Source organism: Camarhynchus parvulus, chromosome Z (genome assembly GCF_901933205.1).
Source record: "Camarhynchus parvulus chromosome Z, STF_HiC, whole genome shotgun sequence".
Lineage (NCBI taxonomy): Eukaryota > Metazoa > Chordata > Aves > Passeriformes > Thraupidae > Camarhynchus > Camarhynchus parvulus.
The window spans coordinates 49481486-49507634 of NC_044601.1; the positions used below are offsets into that span (position 1 = coordinate 49481486).

At 37.9% G+C, this 26149-nt stretch overlaps 1 protein-coding gene across 3 annotated transcripts in view; it reads left to right on the forward strand.

The window, feature by feature from the left end:
* The first annotated feature begins 392 nt into the window (after positions 1-392).
* Positions 393-26149, forward strand: part of ADAMTS6 (ADAM metallopeptidase with thrombospondin type 1 motif 6) — a 145859-nt gene continuing 120102 nt past the window's right edge. Inside the window, exons 1-7 of one of the 3 annotated variants that reach the window (XM_030968773.1) lie at positions 393-946; positions 6109-6476; positions 7194-7558; positions 14957-15125; positions 20285-20502; positions 21015-21098; positions 21602-21747. In XM_030968773.1, coding sequence (XP_030824633.1) covers positions 6380-6476; positions 7194-7558; positions 14957-15125; positions 20285-20502; positions 21015-21098; positions 21602-21747 — 1079 coding nt within the window. In that variant the 5' untranslated portion in view covers positions 393-946; positions 6109-6379. The remainder of the gene's footprint in view (positions 947-6108; positions 6477-7193; positions 7559-14956; positions 15126-20284; positions 20503-21014; positions 21099-21601; positions 21748-26149) is intronic. The other 2 variants (XM_030968774.1, XM_030968775.1) reach the window with 2 other exon arrangements.

The window sequence follows — 26149 nt, forward strand, 5'->3', positions numbered from 1 at the left end:
CTGGCTCGGCTGCCGCTGGCCGCGCGGGCTTCAGACACTGCCTGCGTTCCGCTAGGAATGGTGTTTAAGAGCTTTCCTTTTATTAACGCCTCTAACGGGGCGCGGGACGAGCAGCGCGACGGCAGCAGGACCATGGCAGCAGGGGGTCGCCCCAGCTCGCCGCCCACCGGCAGCGCCCGTGCCCGGCGCCTGCCGCCGGCACCCCGCGGCGGCAGCTGCGGCTCCCCCGGCCGGGCCGGGCCGGGCCGCGCTCCCCTCAGGAGGCTCCGCGCGAGGGTCCCGCTGCCCCTCCCGCGCCCGCGCCCCCGGCTGCGCCCCTGCCCCCCCCGCCGCCACGTGACGGGCGCGCATGCGCGGCGGTGCGGGGCACATCTGCAGGCTGACGTCAGCGGGCCCCGCGCCGTCCCCCGGGCGAGGCTGCCAAGGCTCCCCCACTGCCGCCGCGCTCGGCTTGGCCCGGCGCCGGCAGCCAGAGGAGGTCTGGGGCTACTTCAACCAAACTTTCCTGAGTTCTTCCTGCTCTGCCTGCTTCCCCTCTGCTCCCCCTCTCTTTCCCCCCCTTTCTGTCTCCCGGTCCCCCCTCCCCCAACTCAGATGATTTTCACATGGTATTTTGCACAGAGGAGGCTGCTCAAGAGGAGGGCACCCACCCCCACCCCAATATAAGCCTGTTTTTCCCTCCTTCCTCCTCTCCCCCCCTTTTTTGTTGGAAAGACAAAATGTGCAGGGTGATAGCTTCGGTGAATTGATGGCATCCTTCCTCCTGCCAAGCCAACCCGTTTTCTAAAAACCCCTTTAGGAAGGCTAGAGAATTTTATTCTGTTGGAGAATAGAACCCTGATGGTTGCTTGCAGAGAGGGGAAAAGCAGAGAGGAATACGGGAATCGTCCTGTGCAATCTCTATTGTTTGAAACTTACTTTATATCAGAAATTGAAGATGAAAACGGTAAGGAAGATTTCACGCTATTCAATGAAACTTTTTGCTTTTCTTGTGTCCAGAATAATGGTGCGTGCAGGGCTTTGGGGAGCGGGGGGAGATTTATATTGCATTAGGCGAGGTGCCTTTGGAGTAATTTCAAGAGAGAAACCTTGAGATAGGGGAAGGGGGTGCGAGGATTTTTCAACCGATAAGAGAGGTGATTGATGAAGTACCATCTCGACTAGTGCACTTTAAAAAAGATTTTTTATACTTTGAATACTCAGTCGTTGGTAGAAGCAGAAAAGGAAAAACAAAACCAAACAACAGATGAAACCCAAAGCAGCCCCCAAACCCCACCGACAACCCAGGGCTATTCCGGATTGCTGCTGAGCCGAGGACGCCCCGCTCTCGGCCGTGCCGTGTCCGGCGGCGTCCGCTGCCGCGGTCAGACAAGTGCACACTTTGTACCGGGGCTTGGAGGGTCGGAGCGGCCGCCGTCCCGCAGCGATGCTGGCGGCGATGTCGGGCTCTCGCTGGGCTCATCAGGAAGATGGAAGCGTGTGGTTTTGATTTACTTCGAGCCGCTTGGGATTTGCCAGACTCTTAACCCCGCGGACTCGTGTTTGTCGGTGTATGTCTGTCTCCGCAGTCGCCCAGGGTTCAAAGGGACTTTGTTTGGTGGGAGGAGGTAAGTGGGCTCTCGCTCCACGGCGATGTGTGTGCGGATTTCTCTTCGCTACTTTCTTTCATTGTTGTACAAGAGAGGGGAGAGAGAGGGAGAGAGTCAGACTCTTGTTTTTATTTGGGCTGCCGGTGCAAGCGTTTGGGCCAAACGCCAAGTGTCTGGGTCACACGCGTTTTATCCAAATAGATTCAGCGCTGCTGTCTGGAAATGGGCTGCTGAAAGTTAACTTTAGGATCAGCTCCACCACAGCAACCAGACTCTCCCCTTCAGCCTCTCTAGGGAGGACGGATTTTTTTTTTTTTTTTTTTCCTTCTCAATTTTTTTTTGAGGGATGTGTGTCTGGTGACTTCTAATTTTCTTCAGTACCAGTGTTTTTAACTCTCTGTGTGTGCAGACGTGTACAGATAATGTGCATGTGTGTACGTGTTTAACTGTGTGTGTAGCCATGTATTTTCCTAGCCTGTTGACTTTTCGTTTTGGGGGGCTGGGTGTTGCTTTTTCGGTAGATGCAGTGACAGCTGCCCCTCGGCACGGCCGGCGGGGAGCCTGGGGGCTGGCGGTGGGGGGTCACACGGTGGCGGCCCCGTCGTACCGGGGGCCCGCACAGCAGTAATTTTACTCCTCACGCCTCGGCTTCTGGTTAATTCCCGGGGAGGAGGGTTCGATCTTTTCCCTTTGTACGTGCCCCTCTCCCCGCCACTCCCGGCCCCCTTTCTTTTTCACGGAGCTCTTCCCGGCGCGGTCTGCGCGTCGCAGTTCTCGCCCGGGGAAGCTCCCGGGGGCACGGCTAATCCCCGGCTTTTGAAGCTCTGCGAAGTTTTTCACGGCCAGCCGCGATACCTGTAATTGAATTTGTGTGATTGATGCCCGTCCCCCGCCCCGTCCCCTCCCGCCGCCCTCTCCATTTCCTTAGCAACCACTCGTAGTGCCGGGCGGGCGCCCGGCCGCCCCTGCCCGCGCCTCACCGCGGGCTCCCGCCGCCCGCTCGGCCCGGCCGCCGAGGGCGGGAAGGCGGCGGGGCCGAGCCGCCGGGGCGGGGGCGGGGAGGACAACCCCCTGTCCCGCCCGTCGGGTCCCTTTCCCGGTCTTCGCTCTCCTCGACCCCGCCCCGAGGCGTAGCAGCGGTGCGGGCGCTGCGGTCCGGCGCTGCGGTGCCGTGGGTTTTCTGGTGCCGCGGCCGCTAACGGGAGAGCTCGGCGCTGCCGCCGCCGCCGAGCGCGCCGGAACCCCTCGGTTCTGCGGTGGACGCCCCTGGTGTGCCGGTTGTCCCGGGACATCGGTCTCACATGCTGCCTTGTAGTAAATCTTGAGCTATTTTCAGGTTAAGTGATGCCTTAGTTGCCCAAGGCGCCTTTGTTTAGATGGAGGCTCCCATGGTGGCTGCTCTGAGCGGTTTGGCTAGTCGCCTCTTCGTAGTCCACTTTATCACGGAATCATATAGGTTGAAGAGGACCTCTGTGGTCATTGAGTCCAACCAATGACCGAACACTACCCTGTCAACAAGACCATGGCACTAGACCAGTGCCATCCAGGCTTTCCTTAAATACCTCCAGGGACTGTGACCACCACCTTTCTGAGCACCCTGTTCCAATGTCTAATCACACTTTCCTTGAAGATATTGTTCCTTATGTCCAAGGTAAACTACCCCTGCTGCAGCTTGAGGTTATGTTCTCTCCTGTCACTTGTTGCCTGGGAGAAGAGACCGACCCCCACCTGGCTATGCTTTCAGTTGTAAAGAGTGATAAGGTCATCCCTGAGCCGCCTTTTCTCCAGGCTGAACACCCCCAGCTCCCTCAGCCACCTCACATAGGACTTCCACCTCACAATAACTGTGGCCTTTTTTCTCCTCACAGTGTCACTGGGTGGGAACCTCATGACACCGCAGACAGGACTGCCGTGGTTACCTGTGCCTTCACAGAAATGCCACTGCCATGCAGCTGTTTCATCATTGGCGTCAGAAAACATCTTGTACTATTACTTTCCTGTTTGGCAGAGCTCTTAGAGTTAGATGGGATCTGTGGTTTTAGGTGATGCTTGAGGACACGGAGCCACACCTATGTTAGTTAACCAGTGGGTGAATGTGTAGCTCACCACATGATACACTAGAAGCTTCTTGTTGTAAGCTTAGTATTGACCAAATCTTGCATCTTAACAACAATCTACAGCCTGCCATGAAAATAGGCTGCCAAAGAAGGTGCAAATAAGACAAAAAGGGCATAGAGTCCAGACTTTGATGTTCCTACCAAACGTCATACTTAGAGTATTTTATCTTGAAGTTATCTGAGTGCTTTATCATTCACATCCATTACCACTCTTTAATTGGAAACATTAATATAGCTTTATATGGTCAGCTCGTATCCATGGTCAAGCTGGCAATAAATATTCATGAAGAAGAGGTAAAAAATTTGCTGAAACTTTCAGAATGCTTGATATGAAGGGGGATTGGTCTTATGTGAAGCTTGAAATGAGGGAGACCACTTCAGAGACCTCTGCAGGAACACTAGACATGAGTGACTGTTTGATACTGTTGGCTAACATATGGTTATGGTCCATCATGTGGGCCACTGGTGGATAAATAATAAATAATGATACTAAATAATGGGTACTGTTAATTTACGTCCAGTATTCTGAGCTATCTAGCTCCTTAGGTACTACAGTTTCAGGAGATCCTAATTCTAGGATAACTTTTTTATCAGCCTAACAGTCTGAACATGAGCTCCCTGTTAGGATATTTTGGCTAAGTAGAAGCTGTAAGGCAATATTACCTCTATATATGGTGGTAACAAGCCATTACTGGACTACAGTTCCCAGTTCCAGTGCCTGCAGATAAAAAGGGATGCTGGCAAATTGGAAGCGATTCAGAGAAAAACTGCAGAAGTATTCAGTCATCTGGAAACTGGATTATACAGAATGAGATAAACCAAATAGGTTGAACTGCTTATCAGGAAGTGTCCAGAGATGCTTGTATCAGATTATAACTGCGCACACAAGGAAAAGAAACCAGCTCATTAGCAAACCAGGATAAAGCAAGATTCAGTGACAAGAATTTGAAACTATACATTCTCAGATTACAAATAAGGCACATTACTTACTGTACTAATGTAGCTGAAGGAATATGGGGTTAATTATGTATCTTCAAAACTTGCAAAATTCTAAGAAATGTAACTAAATATTAGCTCGGAAATAAAGGTTTTACATAGCAATGCAAACGGAGAACTTTTTTATTAATGTGCTTTGAGGCCTTGCCACATGTAAATAGCATCACAAAGTCTTTATGCTTCCCCAGGAAAAAAATACTACTAAGCACAAAGCATGTTTGCAAAGTATCTTTTAGTCTCCCTACAGACCTGAATAAATCCTGCATGCTGCCTTCAAATATTTTTAAAAGGTCAGATTAACCTCATTTGCCCATCAGTAATTAAACGGGATTGAAACTGGCTAAGATGTTATCTAAATATTCATTGCAATGTTGGTAAATAGGATTTGGGTGATGATTTTTTCTTAATATTTTATGTTACAGCTCTTTATAAAACCTTCATAAATAATCCACTAGCTCCAGCTCTATTACCTGTCTGAATGAATGTTGTAAATCATTCCCAGAATTTTAGAAAGGTAGATATATCTGGTGCGTGTGTAAGTGACTCTGTATGCTTGTGGAAATTGGTTTTTAAACAAGCTCCTCTTCTTAGGTGTTCTTTTTCTCCATTGTCTGCTTCAGCAGTTTGTGCACAGGTGTGCTGAGAGTGTTTAAGTGCACTGATGAGTACCAGCTGACACAACACATAGTTTGGTATCCCATGGTACTGGATTGTTAGTTGACTGCACAGATCTTCCATTTAATCCCTGGCTGCACCTAGAGCTGCAACTCTAGTAAAATAAAGACTATTGTTGCACTAGTGTTGTAAATGAAAAAAAAAGCCTGACAACAAATATTTGAAATATTAGAATGTGTATGATGAATAGCTTTAGATACTGAAATTTGTTCTTTAGTATTCTAACATGCAGCATTCCTATCTAAGTGAATGGGAATTCTGCCTGCATAAGCAGGACCCTGGCCCTAGTAATAACAAAATACATGCTTCAGAAAGATCAGATAACTACTCTGAATTCCTTTCCAGGTTCTTACTTTATCTACCAGTATATTGGGATGTGTTATTAACAGTTGAAATAAATGAGTGTGTAGCATTGATTATAGATGGAACGAGTCTGAACACAATATTTGAGCTACAAGAAACACTAAATAGCTGTAAGAATTCATAAAAATAACATGAAGTTAATAAGTGCATCATAGGCTATATGGATCTGCTTTTTGAGGTTAATGGTAACTCTTTTTCTCTTTTTTTCTTTCTGTAAGATTGTGACCTTGGATGTGACCATAAAATTGATACTGAATATTATTTCAAAATATTGCCCTGTGTATTCACTGTCATGGCCTAATATTTTGCAGCATAGATCTATTTTAATAGAAAGAATTTGCCTTGACTCATGTTCTTCTGTTTTTCAGGAAAAGAAATGGAACAATTTCAGTAACTATCCAATCTAACATCTGTCTCATATCTTAAGGAATCTTACAAATACTTGCTTTGAATTGAGAAAATGACTGCAGCTATGGAAGAAAGTACCTGTCCAGAAAGTGGAACATCCTACAGTTAATTTGAAAGTAGCATAAAATAAATATACCTGTTATGGTGCGATTCTGGAGTGAAGTTAACTCTATAGCGCACAGGTAGCTCTCCAAGGAGAAAGAAAAAAGAACTTTCTGTTTTTTCTAAATTATGGAAATTTTTTGGAAGACGTGGACATGGATTTTGAGCCTAGTCATGGTTTCATCGGAATTTCTCAGTAACAGCAGGCTTTCATACAGTTCTCAAGGTAGGGGTCTGATCTCTGTAGCTGGCAAGAAGCATGTATTTTTGCGTTGTATTTGTGTAGTATTTTCTAAACCGTGTTTATATAATTCATGAGCTCATCTGGGCTCTGCTCTTAGTATTATCATGATTAATTGTCATACAGATAAAATTTCCTTATTCTAATTTCTCTCTGTCTACTTTTAACTGTAGGAAAGCCTTGCAAATTAAATCTTGTAAAATGTACTTTATAATATTTGAGAGACTTGCCATGATAAAATTAACATGCTTTTAGGCTAGGAAGTAAGAATATAATCTTGTTTTTACAATATAATCCTTTTCATTACCACTGTTTGTATTCTTGCAAGTGGATTTTATAGCTTTTGTCTTTGAATGGTAGCACTGGGAAAAATATGCCCTTCTTAAGTTAGCCCCAATTATTTACATATTTTTGGTTGATAGGAAAATATCGGTATTAAACAGCTTTTCTTTTTCCAAAGTGGTAAGCAAATTAATAGGAAATCAATCACATTTTCTTGACTTACAAAGAAAGAAAAGAATGTTTTATTTTATTTTGTAAAATGCTGCATTGTGCACTTACCTGAAGGTGACTTTTACTCATGAGAGTGATGAAATTTACCCAAAAATGGTCTATGTTTATGCTACTTTTTGTTTCCTGTTATATTTTCTTCTCTTCTATGCCCACTCCCTGGACTGTCTTACCTTGTGATTGATTACAAAGAGGAATTCCTGTCTTACCTTGAACACTACCAACTAACAATCCCAATAAGGGTTGACCAAAATGGAGCCTTCCTCAGCTTTACTGTGAAAAATCCTAAACCCTCAAGAAGGAGGAGGAGCACAGACCCTTATGACCAAGAACTGGCAGCATCTAAATTATTTTTTAAACTTTCTGCCTATGGCAAGCACTTTCATTTAAACCTGACTCTCAACACAGATTTGGTGTCCAGACATTTTACAGTAGAGTACTGGGGGAAAGATGGACCGCAATGGAAGCATGATTTCCTAGACCACTGTCATTACACAGGATATTTGCAAGACCAACACAGTACAACTAAAGTGGCCTTAAGCAACTGCAATGGTCTGGTAAGTCATTATTACATGCTATAGTATAATAGTGTGCTTGTCCCTTTTAAATTACAGAAGAACGATTAAATTGGCGTATCTTGCAGTTTTTTGAGTCCCTGTGGGAAGCAAGTAGACAGGAAGGTGTAGAAACCCCCTAAAACCTGATCTAAGTCTTGGGGAAAAGTAGGTGTCAGTTTCTTGAGCTTAATATAAGTACTGAGACTCAATTCTGCAGTCTTCTAGCAGGCAACCTCTGTAGTGTTCATAGTGTCTATGCTAGGATTGCAGGATTATGTCTATGCTCAGATCTTTACAGTTATAAGAGCCTTCCAAGCTCAAGGGGCAGGGAGGAGGAAACATTGGATCCTCCAGGGTACTGAATCTCTGCAGAGAGATGTTGATTGGACTGAACACCCACTTTTGAGTATTTGGGTTTAAAAACTAAGTAAGTGAAAGAAGAGGAATTGCTTGGTGTAGACATCATCATTGCTGTGAATACAAAAAGTGAAAAGTCTTTAGCAAGTAACAGCATTAGAAAATAATTCTATAACTTTTTTACCAGAAAGATTTTGTTTACAAATCCTAAACTTTTGCATTTAGAAGTAGGATTAGAAGTTCTTACCTAACTTATTCTCATCTCTTCTCTTACTGGTGATCTTCTGATCACATGAGAGTAGTACATGCATGGAAAAAGAAATTGAAAATGAACACAAAAAAGTAAAAAAGCAGACTATTGAGTAACAAAATACTAAAATAGAAAGGCATGACTATGAAGCATTAAATCAAGAACCAGTGTTTTCTGTAGTAAAAATACACATATATATTATGGTTTCTCATTCTGGTTTTTATTATGGTAGAATGCTGGTCGGCCTTGTTAGGAATAGGTGATCTAGATAATTGCTAAGTTTAAAAAAAATTACACAGACTTGCTAAACTAATTCCCATTTGTCCTTGGAAGCACTATTGAACAATGCCTCTTGAGATGTTACTTTCAAAAAAAAGGCCAGCTGTTCCAGACCCAGATAGGTTGCATTACACCCAATTACATGTGATATGCCTGATACAGGCTAGTTTAACATTTCAGAGTGTTACTGAAGAAAAATATTTAATGGGGATTTCCAGCGCTAAGTGAACACTTTCAAAGAAATGAAGTTAAAATGATGTTCCATTGAATGTGGTGTTACGGTTTGGTTCATGTAGACATATAGCAGGTAGGTCTGAATTTAGTACAAATTTCTCTTTGATTGCAGGTTCCATGTAATAGCATTTTTTTTTGGTCACATTCAATCTTCAAAGCTAGTATACTCCATCTTTGCTTGAGTTCTTTTAAGCTAAAAATATGATGGAGACAAAGTCCCTTCTTTCAGGACTCATTTCTTTAAAAGAGGCTGCTAGCCTCTTTATGCTAATTGCTGCATGCTAATTGATGCACAGACCAGTTGGTCCCCATGGAGACTGCAATAAGTGCCATGGTGATCCCATTTCAGTTTCTCTTTTACCTTGGCTTAGGGAGGGAGCCAAGAAGTCCTGCTCTTGCCATAGCTGACGCTTGTTTTCCTTTGATGTTAGGAAAATAAAGGTGGGATGAAGCACAAAAAAAGCCTGTATTTTCCCATCGTCTTTTCCCATCTGTTGCTCCTTATGGCACTTCTTTTCTTCTAAAAAGCATGGAAGATGTAATGAAGAAGCAGAATCTTTGTTTTTTTTATTTCTGTGCCCAACACCATGAGGTGACATTTTGCATATTTTCCCTTTGCCCTCAGGCTGTCCATTTTGCTGCAGTGAGGCTGCATGTGGTTCTAGGTGTCAGTATGATTTAGCTTTGTGTTTGTAAGTTAACTTCTGTGTAGAGTATTTCCCACTTAAATCATCATCATCAGTGGCTGTGGTCGTTGTCAGTCCTTATGTGTGTCTTTCAGGTGTTAAGGCAGCCTTAATCTAGTCTTTTGGGCACACAAATTCTTCATGGTCGTGCCTCTTTACTCGGGACTTCACGCATCAGGTGTACACTGCATCTCTTAGAACGATTTGGTCACAAGCATGTGAGGCTCTTGTGTTGCTCCAGAAACATCAGCAGGGTGACACATGGCTCTATCTCAGAGGCATAAATCCTGCAGAGGGTGCAGCAGTAGTCTTGACTTGGTACCTCCTCTACTGTATGGAAACTTCAGTGTTGGCAATGCCTTCCAGAGCACAGTGTATGGGAGTTACCACTTCATTCAGATAAATGCATCACAAAGTTATTTTTAAATGACGCTTCCTACTAATGAATGTTTTGTTATACAGCTGCTGGTTTGAACATGTTTAATAAAGTAATTGGCAGTGAATATTGAAGACAATATTACTTGTTTTAGAGTTAGCAATAGCTCAGAATGCATTGTACTTAAGGCATTTGTTGTATTTTCCAGTTTGATTGCTGGTCTGTAAATGACTGCCAGTCATAGTCTAATGGTCCTTGATTAACCTCTGTGTTAAAGCCAGTCATGGTATTTTAACTTTACCTCTTAAGCAGGTAGTAAGTAATATTTAATAGTGAATGTTGCTCACAAAAAAAATGTATGCAATATATTTACTCCGGTTGTCCTGTTAGGTTTCACTGTTGACAAATAGGTTAAATTTCTTCCCCTTATTCAATGTCTTGAATTATTCTTATTAGTTATTCAGAGTGGTTATGTGAGAACATGATTTAAATAACATATGTTGTATGTCTTTGAAGAACACTTACATTTGAGATAAATGTGAGGAGGGCTTTCTCTCAGTTTCATTATAATAAAAGTGACAAGCAGTCAGTTGATTTTCCTATCACTGTTTCTTGTTTTAGCCTCTCCCTCTATATTTCTCATTACCAAGTGCCCTAGAATTACAGGCTGCTACTTACTGAAGTTTCAGTCCAAGAGCTTCCATCTGCTGGGTCCTGATTATGCTATAAATTGTCTGATGTTGTGAGTTAGGCTCTATAATCCAGGGAGCATTCATGTGAGGAAATTGAAGGTCTTGTCCACAAGCTTGCTGTCTTCCAAGCTCATGTTTACTGTAGTGGATGCTACACTTGTGGATGAATTGTAGGTTGGGTGTATCATGAAAGAGCCTACAATGAGCAGCATTTTAGGAACTTTGGATGTTGGGTACAAGGCAGCCAGACTGAGGCATTTTCTAAGCTGACTATTTCATACTGAAGGAAAGAGGAAAAGAAATGGTGGTAGAATAGCTGAAGAGGGAGGAACTTCACCTTGGGGGAATGGAGTTTGGGAGGACTCCATGGACTGACTTTGGGAGGAGCATATCTCAGAGAAGTTCTGGAGCCTTCAATAATGGAATCAAGCAAAACCCAAACTTTTTGTATTTTGACTCATCTTTGTCCTCTGCCATGTGTCAAAGCTCACAACTGAGTGCTCAAACAAGTTTTGCATGGTAGAAAATCTTGTAATTTTGGGCTGAAAAGGTCTGTAGTAGGAACTATTTTGAGGCTACTGTGGTCCCAAGTAAATGGTTAATGTAAAACATGCAGTATTTCCATATATGTGAAGTTCATGCATTGCATAATGTTTGTGCTGGACAGCACAGTTATCTCCATCCAAACAGAAATGATAAAGAAGAAACAGGTAGGTGTCTGTGGATTGAGCATGAGCTTACTTTTTCAGTGGGGAATTATTTTGCTGGAAGACTTAATGTTTGCTTTGTTTATTCCTAAATACATATATTTATAAATTACTAATATTTTTCTTAACAGTTAGTTCATTTGAAAGCCATTTTTACGCTAAAGAATGCATCTACTTTTGTAGATCATAGTTTACATATACTGTGATATTTTTGGCTGTATGTGAAATTATTCTGCATGAGAGTCTTTAGGGCTATCTTTGATACTCATATGTTTTTGCAGTACATCAGTATTTAGAAAATTATATACAAACTGTCCCTATCCTAGTTTTAAGGTTTTAAGTTTTTGTTAGATTCCATGATGTGCTGTCTCAGGCCAGATCACTATTTTTTAAATCTTTGAGAGCACAGTAAGTTAATGCAATCTTCTTCCTCGGTAGTATAGCCAGCTGTTGACATACTGAACAACACTGACTCGTTTTCAGAAGTTTCCATTACTAGTACTTTATATTAAAGATGGATAAACATAAAGCCTAAAGGGATTCAAGGTATGGAAAAATTGTGAAACTATAGTGCTGTGTGGAAAAGGCATGTGCTTACTTGTCCCCCATAATTCAGTTTGTTTTTGCAACTGATGGATGTCCCCCATCTGAAGGAGGTTAAGGCCCTGGCTGGACAGCCTGACAGAAAAAGATTATTTTTCACAAATTCAGGGGAACTCCATGTAGATTCACAGATTTGTCTGAGCATGTCAAACTGCTGGAACCAGACCTTGTATATGTTAGTATGAGTTGGCAGTCTGTAGTGAGATTGGATAACACAGGACCTCAAACAATCTGTTTTAGATAATAATCTTGGGAATGTTCCTTGTAGTAACATACTTGGTGCATTCAGCTTTTTTCTTATATCCATGGTATTATGTCAAAACCTTTTCTGGTCATTCTTATGTCTTAATGATATTTCTGATGCTTTGGAGCAAAAGTTTAATTTATGAACTCTTAAAATACAATAGCAATGCTTAAAAAGAAAATGAAAATTAATTAATTTTATTAATTCATATTATTTAATGCTTTAAATGGACATTATTTCAAACTCCTTTTTCAAATGAAGTTCTGTTTTCCTCAGATAGTGGATTATAAATCAAAGCTGGTATCCAGAATGTTGGTTTGGGTATAATAGTATATTAATATGTATTAATCAGGATTTGCTGAATACATAAACAATACCAGTATGTCTAGCCAAATGAATTTTTGAAACTTAGAATATATGCTGACCATCACCAAGGTACTTTTTAGTTGTAGTATTTAGAGTGCTTCTTAAAAATCAGTCATTTCACTGTTGAATAACTGTGGTTCATCAAGACCATTGCATTAATTTAGCACTGGAAGAACAATTTTGTTTGCAAGCAAAAATACTGTTAGGCTTAAAATGGTCTACCTAGGCCAGGCTTATGGAAAGGGCATATGCAGGGTTGTTGTGTTTCCAGTGCTAATTGAATCACTTGTCTGACTGCAGCAACTGACCACACAGGTTTTCACTTCCTTTTTGTAGATCTGTGTTAAAATTTATTTGTAGTTCCTTAACTAAGTGTTATTGAAATGTCTTTTCTTAAGCACCCTAGCATTTGGGCAAATGACATCAGATATCAGCTAGGAATTGGAAAAAGTGGTGATGCTGTCCTTACCATTGTCACTACTGGTACCTGAAGGAACTGTGACCACTGTTGGCAGATATTCTTTAGTTATTTGCAGGAGCAAATATGCAATTTGTGTAGAGAATTAGTCCTGCAATTAAGAGTTTATGCTATTTGAATTGACTTAGTTCTGTTGAGGTAGTCTTGCCACTTATATTTATCAGTTTCACTATCTGATATAATAATCTCATTTATGATTAGACTTGCAAACATGGCTGGACTCGAGTACAGACAGGAAGCATGTATGCTCTGGAGGAATTTAAGTTACGACCCACTCTGTCTCAGAGACAGTGCCACTGATTGGATGGTATCTCTGTCTTCTCGGGCTTGGCATGAGGCAGACAGCCTGATGGTGTTGGCCAAAACCACTCCACAGGACTCTCTTCCTGTGGGAACATAATACCAGAGCTTACAATGGCTCAGGATTCACTTGAACCCAGATGTCTGACATGCAGACTGGATGCAGTCCAAACTGTCAAGGTTCTTTCTGCACATATGGCAAGCCCAGTTACAATTTGTTTTATATTTTCAATTCTGTTTAAGCGGCAGTATACCAATAAATGATTTATTTTCTAGTAACATCTTAGACTTCAAGTTACAAGAAGGCATTCTTGTAAGAGGAATTAGATACTGGCATCTTCCAGGTGAATTTAGACCCTGATGTTGCCTTCTGAGTTAATAATTGAGTTCATAACAAAAAATACCACAGAAGAGAAACACTTATTTTTGCATTCACAATGTAAAGAAGGAGTAATTGAACACTGCAGTCTGTTCATACATATATTTTCACCATTTATAATAGAGTTCTATTTGGAAAACCCTTGTTTCTGATGTATTACATATGATTTTTTTATTTTGTTAGTTTTATATGTTGTTTCAGAAGTAAAGAACTGTTGGCATTTTATGTACAAAACAGTAGCAGGACAAGAGCTTTGACCAAGAGTACAAAGACAAGCTCTGATCTTTGAAAACAGCTTTAGGATTTTTATAGCAGAAACGGAGCAAATGGTCTTATGACTGATCATAGAGCTCTTAAAAAAAGTTTCATGTGCAGTACTTGTTTCACAGATAAAAGGTGTGGTAGAAATCTGTGATTCATCAAGTCAGGATATGAATGTAGAAGTTTCTGCTTCCAAGCTTCTCTCTGATGAGTAGCTCTTCCCTGTGTAGAAAGTTTGTACATTCAGAATTTTCTACATATGGGTATCAGAACTTTTTATTTAGTGAACATCGGCATAGAGTCTGTCAGGGCTTATTCCCCAGTATTTCTATATCTGAAAGGATCCAAAACCTGGATTTTCTGCTAAAGTTCAGTTTTAATTGCTGAAGGTTCAGGAAATTGCATAGTTGGCCTGAAATCTCCCCTTTCTTCCATAAACCACTTCCTGTTTGGAAGAAGCTGAGTTCACAAATGTGGAAGTTATGAGAATAGAATATCTACTATTCTGCACTGCAGTATGAGGAAAAAAATATTCATTTGTTATGGAGAATGAGGTCTAGTACAGTCTGCCTTGTTTGCTAGATTTATGGTAACAGTTTTTATGGAATAAATGCTTTGTAGACAGTGTAACTTAAGTTAATAGAAATAATTTGATTTCTGTTAACTGGCTCAGTTTTGGGATTGTGTCTGGATGTAAAATAAAAATGGTTTCTTTGAATATGTGTTCTAAAATTAATCCTTCCTTGTGTTTGTCTTTGATGAAGTATTTGGCTATAAGCATCTAGCAGTGTAGCATCACAGAGGGATATTGGACTTGCTGTGTATAGCATTTTGGTTTGGTGTAATTTTTAATGGATATCAATCATGTCATTTTAGAACATCTCAGTGAAGAGATTATTTGTAATATTCTGAGACTATCTCTTTTTTCCAACTGCATCTACCAAAAAAAGGTGAAAGTTCTCCAGAAACAGGACAATGATAGTTTTATTTTTTCTCACTGTATTGTTTATAGGCACCTACTCTGCTCATACTAAATCAGCAGATGAGAGCTGGCTCATGCAGTGTTTTATGTGTTAGCTTCTAGCCGTGGATTTCTCCACAGAGAATGTTTTTTAAAGCTAAGCTCTGTGATGGTAGTTCCATATTGTCTATTGTAAGCTTTTGTTTTCTTATTTGCTTCTTTAAGCATGGAGTCATTGCTACAGAAGATGATGAATATTTTATTGAGCCTTTAAGAAATATAACAGAAGATTCTAGTAACTATAATTATGAGAATGGTCATCCTCATGTTATATACAAAAAATCTACCATGCACCAGCAGCACCTCTATGATCACAGTCACTGTGGAGTCTCAGGTAAACAAGAATGAGTGTCATTCCTTTTAAAAATGATAACTTGAGATGTATTTTAAGATCTTGCTTGTTTCACATTTAAGACATGGTGAAGAATGTAGCTATGAGAATCTTCATTCTGGGTAATGTAATGTCTTGTTGAGAAGTAGTTTTGATTTTTTTTCTTTATTTTTCAGATTCAGATTGAGAATACAGTGTATTTCAAAAACTAAGACAGCAGTGATAAGTCTTGTTTAATGCCTATATTGTGTACAGTGGTAGAAATGAGCACAGGCTTCCTCAAAATATGAATAAATGTACTTCATTTCCCAACAGGAAAGCATACTTGAATTACTATGTTACAGCTCGGTGTTTAGTATGTGTTCAATCTCATTTGAAGAAACTTGATATGCAATAAATATGTCAGCATTATGATTATCAATACATTTGGAACTGAGTCCACATCTCTCTTGTCTATGGAGGTTTGTAGTGTTTTGGTGCTGTTTTTTGGTCCAGTTGGTTGACATTATTCCATTACAGTCAAGTATGTGATTTACCTGTGCCTTATAGGCAGGATTATATAGTTTTGATGGAGAGATATTTTCTTTGTAAAGTAGTTTTAACCTCTACAGATATAGGTTTTGAGTACTCTGACATAACCCTTGATAAAACTGAAAACTAACTTCTTGAAGACAGCATGAAGTAAATCTGACAAGTTCTTTTACAGCATAAAAGTAGTTTTTTAACATGCTAGAAAAATGTTTTAACCTTGTCAGTGTTTATATTTCAGTAATAGCTTATTCTTAAAAGTTCAATCCTAAGCAATTGTATTCCATGAGATTCAGTGCATGGGGCAGACTGACAATAACTAATCTTAAAATAAAATAATATAATTGTTTATTGATGTGATTTATTTTAGCTTCTTTTGGAGTTTATAATGTTTAGTGGCACCAGCTGTCTAAGCTTACAGTACAGATTGTCTGCAAGATCCATTCTTGGGAGATAGCTTTTTCTTGAGTGTTTCAGTTAATTGTGTTTATGGAATGTCAGTCTTCATGTGTGTAACTTCTATTTCAGTTTGAGAGCACTTTCCAATATGCATGCATATAGTATTGCAAACCAAATCTCTTAAATGTTACTGCCTGCTAACTGATTGTGAAATAAGGGTACTAGTATATGTTCATTTTTCTGGGAGAGCTCTCACTTAAGCCACTTGAAATAAGTGGAAGGTTTTGAAATGTAGGGACATGTAATTTTTACCATTATTATATCCCTACAAAAAGAAAGGATCTTGGCCTCTGTTGGATCTTATCTTCTAGAGTAATGCTTAGAAGTCATTCTCCTCCAAGCCATGAGGCAGAGGCAGCTGCTTTTGTCAGGTTGTGTTCAGTTATTCTGGTGGTATCTGTTACATGTATTACAGGTTGATCAGAGCTATACATCTTGCATGCATTTTTTGTAAAACATTATATAATATTTAGCATTTATTACTTAGTATAACTGATGGTACCTTTTTTCTTGGAAGCTCCTGTGCATTCCCTCAGCTTTCACAGCCTGAAGTTCTTAATTATTGAAGTGCTAAAGTACTGCTTTTTACAAGCCTGAGAATATTATGATGCTCATTCATCTCAGTTTCTCATTTTCCTGTTGTTCTGTATACTATTTCCACTCCATTAAAATGTCTAAAAAAATTCACTCTCTGCCAAGACTGCAAGGTCTTGCTTTTCCAGATGACTTTCTGTTTTACCCTCATGGGTACCAAAGCCTTTTAAACTCATTTTCTGACCACTGTTGCAGCTTTATCTTAAAGGGAAATAGCTTACAAAGCATCCTGAAATACCTAAAAAAAAAAAAAGCTAAAAAATAAAGTCAAATATTAGTTTTCAGTTTTGCAGCTTTCACACCCAAGGATTAAAACCAGGTATTCAGTGATGTTTAGGGAATTTGACTGGTTTTGGAAGTTTTGAACAGTCCAATTTTGTCTTTTAAAATGCAAACGTCACAAAGCTGTGAGTACCTTTTGGCAGTATATGATTTATTTTGTCTGGAGACTGATTTTAACTTTACCTTCAGAACAGTTTTCCTAGCACTCTATGCAGGGCGGAATCTGCTTGAGAAACTGTGCCACTATTCATTGTTTGTCAAGTTTCCCCTACTGTAACCTAGTTTATTTTGTACCTCTTCTCCACCAGGGAAGTAGTCAGGATTTTGAAGTGTTGATAGAGACAAGGGCAGTGTAGTTTCTGACCTTTCTGAGAAGAATGACAATAATAGAATAGAAAGTGGAGTACAGAATTTGGTGAAAACATGATCAGAACATGATCAGAATTGATTGGGATCAGTAAGTGATATAATCATAATCAATGGTAGAGTTATGGGAGGTAATGCAAGAGGAGAATTGGAGAGGCATGAGGAATCGGATGGGAGCACAGGATACATTTTCATAATGTAAATTAGATTTTAAGCATTTAAACATTAAAATGTTCAAAATATAAAATGATTCATTTGTGTTTCATGCATGTGTTGTCACCAATTAATTATGTTTTTTTAATATAGCTGAAATCACTTTGGCCTTGGTAAGAAGTTTTCCACTGCCAAATTTCAGTTGCTTCAATGGGCTTTGAGACCACTGGATTATCTTGCAAAATGCTGTATTTGTATAGGATTGAGAAACAACAAAAATTGACATATCAAAGCTGCAGAGTGGCAGATTATTTCTGGATAGTTCTACTATTTTTTTGATTTATGTAGTGATTTCACTCATGTCAGATTTACAGGTGGTATATTCTAAAATATGGAATAAAAGCTTGTTAGAAGCATGAAATAATGTGCTAAAATATTTAGAAAAAAACAGCATAATATTTTGTTTCAAAATATTTTCATAGTTGCATTTAACATAAGTTTGCTATTACATTTTAAGAAAATTTTCTATTTGTGCTTCTTTCTTTCTACCTTGACCACCATCCAATATCTTAGATGACTGACTTAGGAAAACTTGTGTACAGTAGTTGTGAACTCCATGTCTACATGGGTTTGGATTTCTTTTCAGTTGCAGTTTAAAACCTAATTTCACATTTCTGCAATAATTATTTTGGGATAAATTGTAGTATTTTTCTGTGGGGTTGTTTTCTTTATTTTTCCATTTATTTTTACCTTTTTTTACTTCCTTATAATTATATTCAATGTTACTAGAGTTTAATTTTTTTCTTTTTTAACTTATGAATGTGTTGAAAGAATTATGTAAGTTGCCACATAACTATTTTCACTAAATAAATCGTATATCTTTATTTATTGATATATTTTAGCAGTTATACAATTTTGAGATCAGCTGAAGCCTAAGGCTCTCATCTGATGAGAAAATGAGATATGGTTGTTGTTATGGAGCCCTCTGAGACCTTTGTTTGAAAGATAGTATGATGATGATTCCAAAATAATATTTTTTTTCTCTGAAAGTTTTATGTTTGAAATCAGTAGTTTTTAAATCATTAGAATAGTTTGCATGAATTTTGAGTGAAAATTTTGAACTAATGTGGAAGCAGTACTTTCTAAAATACTTTTAGCACTCCAAGAGCATAAAAAACCATCAGCATTTGTTATTTGAAAAAGAATGAATTTTAAAAAAATTTAGTACAGTAGCTGTCAGAGAAAATTCCAGACATTTCTAAGACGCTGTTTAAGTGTGATGAAAGTCTTCAAACAATTCAAGCAACTTTGAGTTTTCTAGAATAGAGGTGAAAAACAGGAGAAAGCTTAGTAGTCATTATAGAATCCAAACCAGGCTTTAATACTCTGTACAGGGTTTTTTTAGAATGAATTATAACCATTGGAGAATGAGACCATTTTGTTACTGGTGTTTTTATAACTACCAGGTTTACTTAAATTTTTTGGCTTTTCTAAAATATGCGCCTTTTAGAGCCAATACCATAGCCTCAAAAAATATGAAGCACTGCAACAGTAGGAATGCTGAAGGTTTGTATTCTTGGTTTTGACCTGAACATACATTCTTTGTGGTGTAGTTTTTCTCTTTGAAATCAGTGTGCTTAGCTGACTTGCATAAAGCATTCTTTTTTTATGGGAGGTACTGGTTTTATCTCTACTCATCCTTAGCTGACCCTGTTTTAGTAGAAGTAATGATGCAAGAAAATTACTCATTTGAGCAGTCCTGTGCAGACAGCTATAAATGTATCTATCAATGTTGTTGTGCTCATCTGTAAATACCAAGAATCACTTAGATATTTTGAAATCCTATTTAGATAAAACCAGACTAACAATATACTTTGCTAAACTTTAGCTTGAGATCTTTGCTGGCTCTTATGGAAAAGGGATATGATGCACACTAAAAAAGCCAAAAAATTGAATCCATCCTTCCCTTCCTTTGTAGGAAGGACAGGAATTAGAATTCAAAGGCATCTTGTAATGTTTGTTTTGCCAATAATTACAGCTCTTTGGATTTTTAATAATTTATTTCTTGCACACAAGAAATATTTTTCTATATATTTACCTGAATAAAACCCCAGAATCAACATGTTTGGACTGAAATTTGTGTTGAAATAACTATGGCAAGTATCCCTTGTCAGGCCATTTAAAACTTTCTATTACAGTTAATTCACAAGGTAGATAAAATATAATATGATAAGTGAAAATTTCTGAAGTGAAAATTTATTCATTTTAAGCATGTAAGCCTAATTGCCTAAAAATTACAGACTTTTGCAGGAGGGAAAAAGCTTTTTAGTGTTTTATGAGCATGTTTAATCCTTAGTAATTTGATAACTTTTACATTAATTTTGAATTTTTAGTTTCTAGTATTTTTTCCCAGAGGTTACAGCTGTTTTGTTCTTATTCTTAAAATTTGACATGTTCTTGTGGTTAATTATAACTAATCTTTAATAGTAACATGAATGTGCAAAATCAGATATATTAAGAGTGGATTTTTGCTTTATCATTCTAATTCAAATTTAGGGAGAGTTGAGATTATTGGTGCTCAAAGTTGCCTTTTCAATATATAAGTTAGTTAAAAATAATTTAGAAAATAAAGAAAATTTAGAAAATTTAGTTTTTCTTTGCCTCAAGAAAGACTTATTTGCTAGAAACTTGGAGATGGCAATCTCAGCATAAACCAGCTGCATTTGAGTGAGTTTTACTAGTGACTCTTTCTCAAGTATTTTAATTATTTTGGTTCCTAGAAGACCTCACAAGAAGCGGCAAACCTTGGTGGATGAATGATGCATCTGCTTTTCCAGCTTCACATCCAGTCAATGGCACAGGAAGTAGTCATAGTCGACAGAAGAGATCTGTGAGCCTTGAACGGTTTGTGGAAACGCTGGTAGTAGCAGACAAAATGATGGTGGGATACCACGGTCGCAAAGACATTGAACACTACATTTTGAGTGTAATGAATATTGTAAGTTTCATCCTTCTCTGTGTTCGTATCAATGCCTATGTACTGAAATGATAATGGACCTGTCAAGTGTTTATTTATTGCCATGAATGATGCTTTAATATAAGTACTAGCTTGCAGAAATGAATAGTTTAAATACTGGAAATCTTAGCATTTTGGTAAAATATCAAGAAGTGTGTTGTGATCACTTTTAAATTGTTGTCTTTAACTTTGAATTCAAAGACTTACATTCAGATTATACAGTTCTATTCTGCTTACATCGACACTCTAAATGGTCATTGTGCTGGATGAAATATGAAACAAGGTATAAACAATTTCACCTGAAAAGCGTGACTCAAAAAGTGGGTTTTTTTAACAGAATGGTCATTTTTTTTGGTCAAAAAATAACTTGTATTTAGGTGACGTAATTTACATTATGGAACTACGTGAGGAAATTGGGCTAATTTTTAACCATTTAGGAAGCAAGTAGTGTTTCTTGTCTGACTTTGTGCCTTTTCTTATTTTCTGGAGGTCAGGTTGCCAAACTTTATCGTGATTCCAGTCTAGGAAACGTTGTGAATATTATAGTGACACGTTTGATTGTCCTCACTGAAGATCAGGTAAGAGCTGTTGTGCTAAGCTTTATACCTTGTGAAATACAAGTTACATTATTATATAATGTAGAATTATTTAATTATAGATTGAAGTGGCTGCCTCTGAGTTCAAAACCTATCACGTAATTTTTCACTTCTTTAATCAAGATGAAGCAGTTCAAAAGAATATTCCTCGCGTATCATCTCAAAGATATGTATTCTTACTTCAGGTGACTATTATTACACCTTTGGGGATGTCAGTTTTATTTTTAGATCTGTATTTTGATTTTTTTTTTTTTGTTTTTTCTATATTGACAAAATAATTTTTAAAGTTGGAGCAGAAAGAATGATGGTTCAGTAATACACAGCTGAACTTGGGGTCAGATTTTACAGAAATAAAATTTGGCAAGAAGATTTTATTCCTAGAAACCACTGCTTCTAATTATAGTCCCATTTTAGTTTTCAAAAGGCTTAACAACTGACCTTAGTAATTTGTTTGGAACATTTCTGGTATGCATGTTGTATTGCAGCCAAACTTGGAGATAAACCACCATGCAGACAAGTCCCTCGATAGCTTCTGTAAGTGGCAGAAATCCATTCTCTCCCACCAAAGTGATGGAAACACCATTCCAGAAAATGGGATTGCCCACCATGATAATGCGGTTCTTATTACTAGGTATGGTCATTATAAGTATTGTGTTTATTTTATTTCTTGTAGCTTTCTTGTTCTTAGCATATATATGTCTAGAGGCTAGTTGCAAAATAATATATTTGGTAGGTAACCTTAAAAGGAGGAAAATTAATAGATGGGTTGTCTTAAATATATCAGATTATTAAAGTTTAGATTAAGAATTTGGAAAAGTAAGATCTGCAAATCACTTGCTTCTACTGTTATTTTCACTTCATAATTGCCAATACAAAGCATTGCAGTAGAAAAGATTAATCCTATTGAACATTTTATACTTTAATAATTGAAAAGAATTCATAAGATTGCAGAGAAAAAAAGAGAATGAAAAATGTATTGTTAACCATGTAAAATGTTTTTGTAAGAATTTCAAGCCAGACCGTCAACTAGTGTAATAGTATTTCTCTGAAAACAGGTTCTTGCAGATTCCAGCAATATGAGACTCTGCTTTTTAGCTGGTTTGATTTATTATACTTAATTAAGATGAGAACTGACAATTTTAATAGGTAGTTTCAAAGCCTGCATATGTGCCTATTTGTTTGCTTCTATTTCACTGTTACTCTGATAAATTCAACATAACCTGCACTGTAATCCTGTGATCCTGATAAAGGCATTTGTGTCTCTCCCTTTGCAGTTTGGTGTAGGCAACTGTACTTTAATAGAAGACAAGTCTCATTGTTATTTAAGGATACTATTTATTCTTTTTTGTTTTGTTTAAGTAGCAGCAGGTAAAAATATGCTCTTATTTTGATTAGGATCTTTTAATTGTGATTTCTGCTTTCCAGAACAAATTCTGTACTGCTTTGTATGTAACCTATTTTTTTTTCTGCATTCACTGCAGAAAAATTGAAATAGTGATTAAAGTAATGTATCTTTTGTATAATTTTGCATAGCATTTGTGGAATTTTTTTTTTCTGAGGGAGGTGGTTTTTTCTTGGTTTTGTTTTGCATAATGAGCAAATATTTTTATTTTTGAGAGGAAATAGAACCTAGTGAATCACTTCCATGTATTTTGTATTCATATTTCAGATATAATTATGTATGATCTTAAATAGTATATAGTAAAAATCAGAGTGATTACATGCTAGAGTAATTCAGAAAGCTTTTAGATTTCAAGAAGTGTAAAAAGAAGATGGAACTCTGATACAAATAAATCAAATGCAATGAAAAATAAAATAGTTGCATTCTAAGGTCTTAATTTTTCATAGAGGCTTTTGTTTATGATCAGTTTTGTGCCTATAAGTAATACCTTCACTAGGACTTTTGAAGCAGAATATGTGATCACAGCTTTCTGCACATGAAACTTTTCACTGGTGTAATTTAGACAAGTGGAAAAGGGTAATCCTTGGGTGGTATGGTTGTGTCAGTTGCAGCTCTTTAATGTAGGTATGAGTAAGTTGTATTGGCAACTCTGTATTTTTACTGCTATAGCTGACTAGCCTGACACTTTGTTGGTGGTATTCTGGCATTGCAAATCACAGTTGTTGTCTTTCGCTGCTGTGCTTTAATGTGTTTGATTACTGTATATTCTATACTGGCTTCCCTGATGTGGTAGAGTATTCCAGTGGGATGTTCCCAGTGTAGTTCCAAATAGATCTGTGTTTCCAGACAAAAGCTTAGGCCAGTGTTAACTTGCAAACCTCTAAGTGTGAAAGGAGCAAGTTTTGAGAGAACGTGAGTAATAGCTATTCAAAATTTCTTTTTTTCATCATAAACCAATAAATATGGAGGATTTTTTATAGTTCTTCATTATAGGGGCTATAATTATCTAAGTATGTAGCATGTGTGTGCTGTCTTTTAAAACGGATGTAAGAATTTTATGACTTCCTAGTTTTTTTCTAAGAAGTTTACACCTCCAAGAATATATCTATATTTTAAATCAGTGAAGTGCCTCAGTGTTGTGTCTGCAGGCTAGTAATACCTACCTTTATAAAGTTCAGTTATAAATGCTTTCACACCAAAATGCTTACAATAATTTATTTATATAATAATTATTATATAATAATATAATAATTGTGATTCCTTAATATAATCACAAGGGCTGCACTAATCAATTTGAGTGGATAAATCCAGCTTTTACGGAAAACTGCTAGCTATCCCAGCTGTTACTAATAAAATGAATCTGGTTATGTGAAGAATCAATAGTTCTTTTTGGAGTTGGAATGAGTAAGGACAAATTTATATTCATATTAACATGTAAATCCACTACTTTAATAATTGTAAATGAATTGCTGAAATGTTGATACACTTGTTTTCATTCTCTTGTCTATCTTTCACGTGATGAACCAGATTTAAGGCATTGTATGAGAAAGAGAAGGATATGGCTATGGTTCTTTAAAATCATAATGTACTGGAAAGGTCTTTAATGACCACGTCTAGCCAAAGGAATTTGAGCCTATACTACCAAAAATTAGGCTACTTTTTAGCCACTCCACTAGTATTTTGAAAGCAGTTTCCTGAATTTGTCCCACTGATGCTGCTCTGTTTTGTACGGAGTGATTACATTTTTATTGACTTTGAGATTGGAATAAATTTTTTGCTCATTGTGTGTACTTCTGCTTTATGGAAAGTAGGAAAGTTTCAATTCAACATTATGAATAGTTTTGTGTTGATTAAAACCAGATTTTTTTAGTAAGTATTGATGCATTTGAAAATATTACTGAGTCCTATCTAAGTATTTAAGTTTGCAACTACAACAGTCTTTATCTGAAATGTGGGGCAGAGGATTTAAGAAAATGAGCAATTCTCTTCAACCATGTAAGTGAAGACAGCACTTCACCTTTTCTTTGCTATCCCTTCATGTTGCTTTTAAAGATGTCACAGTCTGATTTGGTAAAAATAGTATTAAGGCAGCACATTCTCTAAGAGTATCTGCTTGACCAGTGCAGAAAGACTTTTGTATCCTAAATAAGCTGTGTGCTAAAACCAGGTAGCCTCACTAGAGTGGAGGTATGTCAAACTGATCTCGTAAGTCCCACAGAGGCATTGCCATGCCTACTAAGCCACCAGTCTTTGGACAAGAGCCTGCCTGTGTTTGGTGTGCCCGGTCTATGGGTTGTGGTTCTGCAGCCATGCTGCAGTCTGCTAAGTGGGTAGGGAATTGAGGAAAACTTCTTGTTTGCTAATTAAAAATACACAGGCCAGAGGCTGGTCTAAGTAAGACCTTATATTGTGTATGACCTATATTTTTCCTCTAAGAGAATATATTTAGGTGTCAGAATTCAGTGTTTTCTCCTGAAATTGTCCAAATTGGGTTTTTGGAGGCAGGTGGAAGTAAAATACTGAGCAGACAGACTTGAACTATGAGGTTAATTATTGGTGTAATGGTGTTAAGATGATGTTGCCTTTTTTTCATGAAGATTTTAGATAAACCTAGTGAATCCTTAAAATTATTTTGTACTACAAAATAATAAAAATAGGAGGAAAACTTGAATGGATGTCTAATCTCAAGTCCTTTGATAAAGATAGAGCTCTTGCATTTGGTTTCTGTATTCTTGCATCATTATGTGATAATGATGCTTTTTAGCACAATGTCAGATAATTAATTTTAAAAGCCAGTGTAAATTTTGAGGCTTGTGCATCCCACCCCAGTGCAGAGGTTTCAGTTTGCCTTTTTGAAGTTAGTTCTTATTTGGTGATTTGTTTTTTGAGCCTTCCTTGGTAAGCTGCTTCCTCCTTTTGTTTCTTCAGAAATTCTTTAAGAAATAGGGTCTCCATAGATTACAAACCCACAAAACTTAAAAGCTATAGTGTACAGCTATTATTTTATTTTTATTTATATTTTTGAACTAAGCTTCCATTTTGATTAGTTGCTTCCTTCTCTTGATCTTAAAGATCATGAAGTAGGAATTGTGGCATTCCTTAAGAATGCCTTCGTTAACTATACGTTATGAACAGAACCATTCCTTTTCCTGTGTACCTGCATGGCCAGAAGGTTGGATTCTAGGTTACACTCAGTAACAGGATTGAGAAGGTGAAATTTTTTTTTAAATTTTGTTTTTCCTTTACCCTGGAAGTGTTCTCTAGTGCTACATTTCTCTATAGCTCAAGAGGGTTAATTTGATTTGTCCAGGTACTAAATAGTTGTTTATCCAAATGATGTGTGGCTGACTCTCTAAACATTGCAGCAATGGAGTGTTGTGCTGCTGAGGTGGAAGATTACTTTGCCTCCTGGTGTGCTAGTAGATAAGTGAAAACATATACCGGACAGGCCATAGAAAGGAAGGTTTTGGGGGGAAGTTGGGATGTGTATCTCTAAAGGGACAGAATCTAGTCTGTGAGATGCAATTGTTTTAAACAGAGAAACATTTGAAACCTCAATCACTTAAGGAAACAGTGCTTCTCAAAAATTGCTGAATGAAATGTCATCTACTATTGGTAGTTCACACACCAT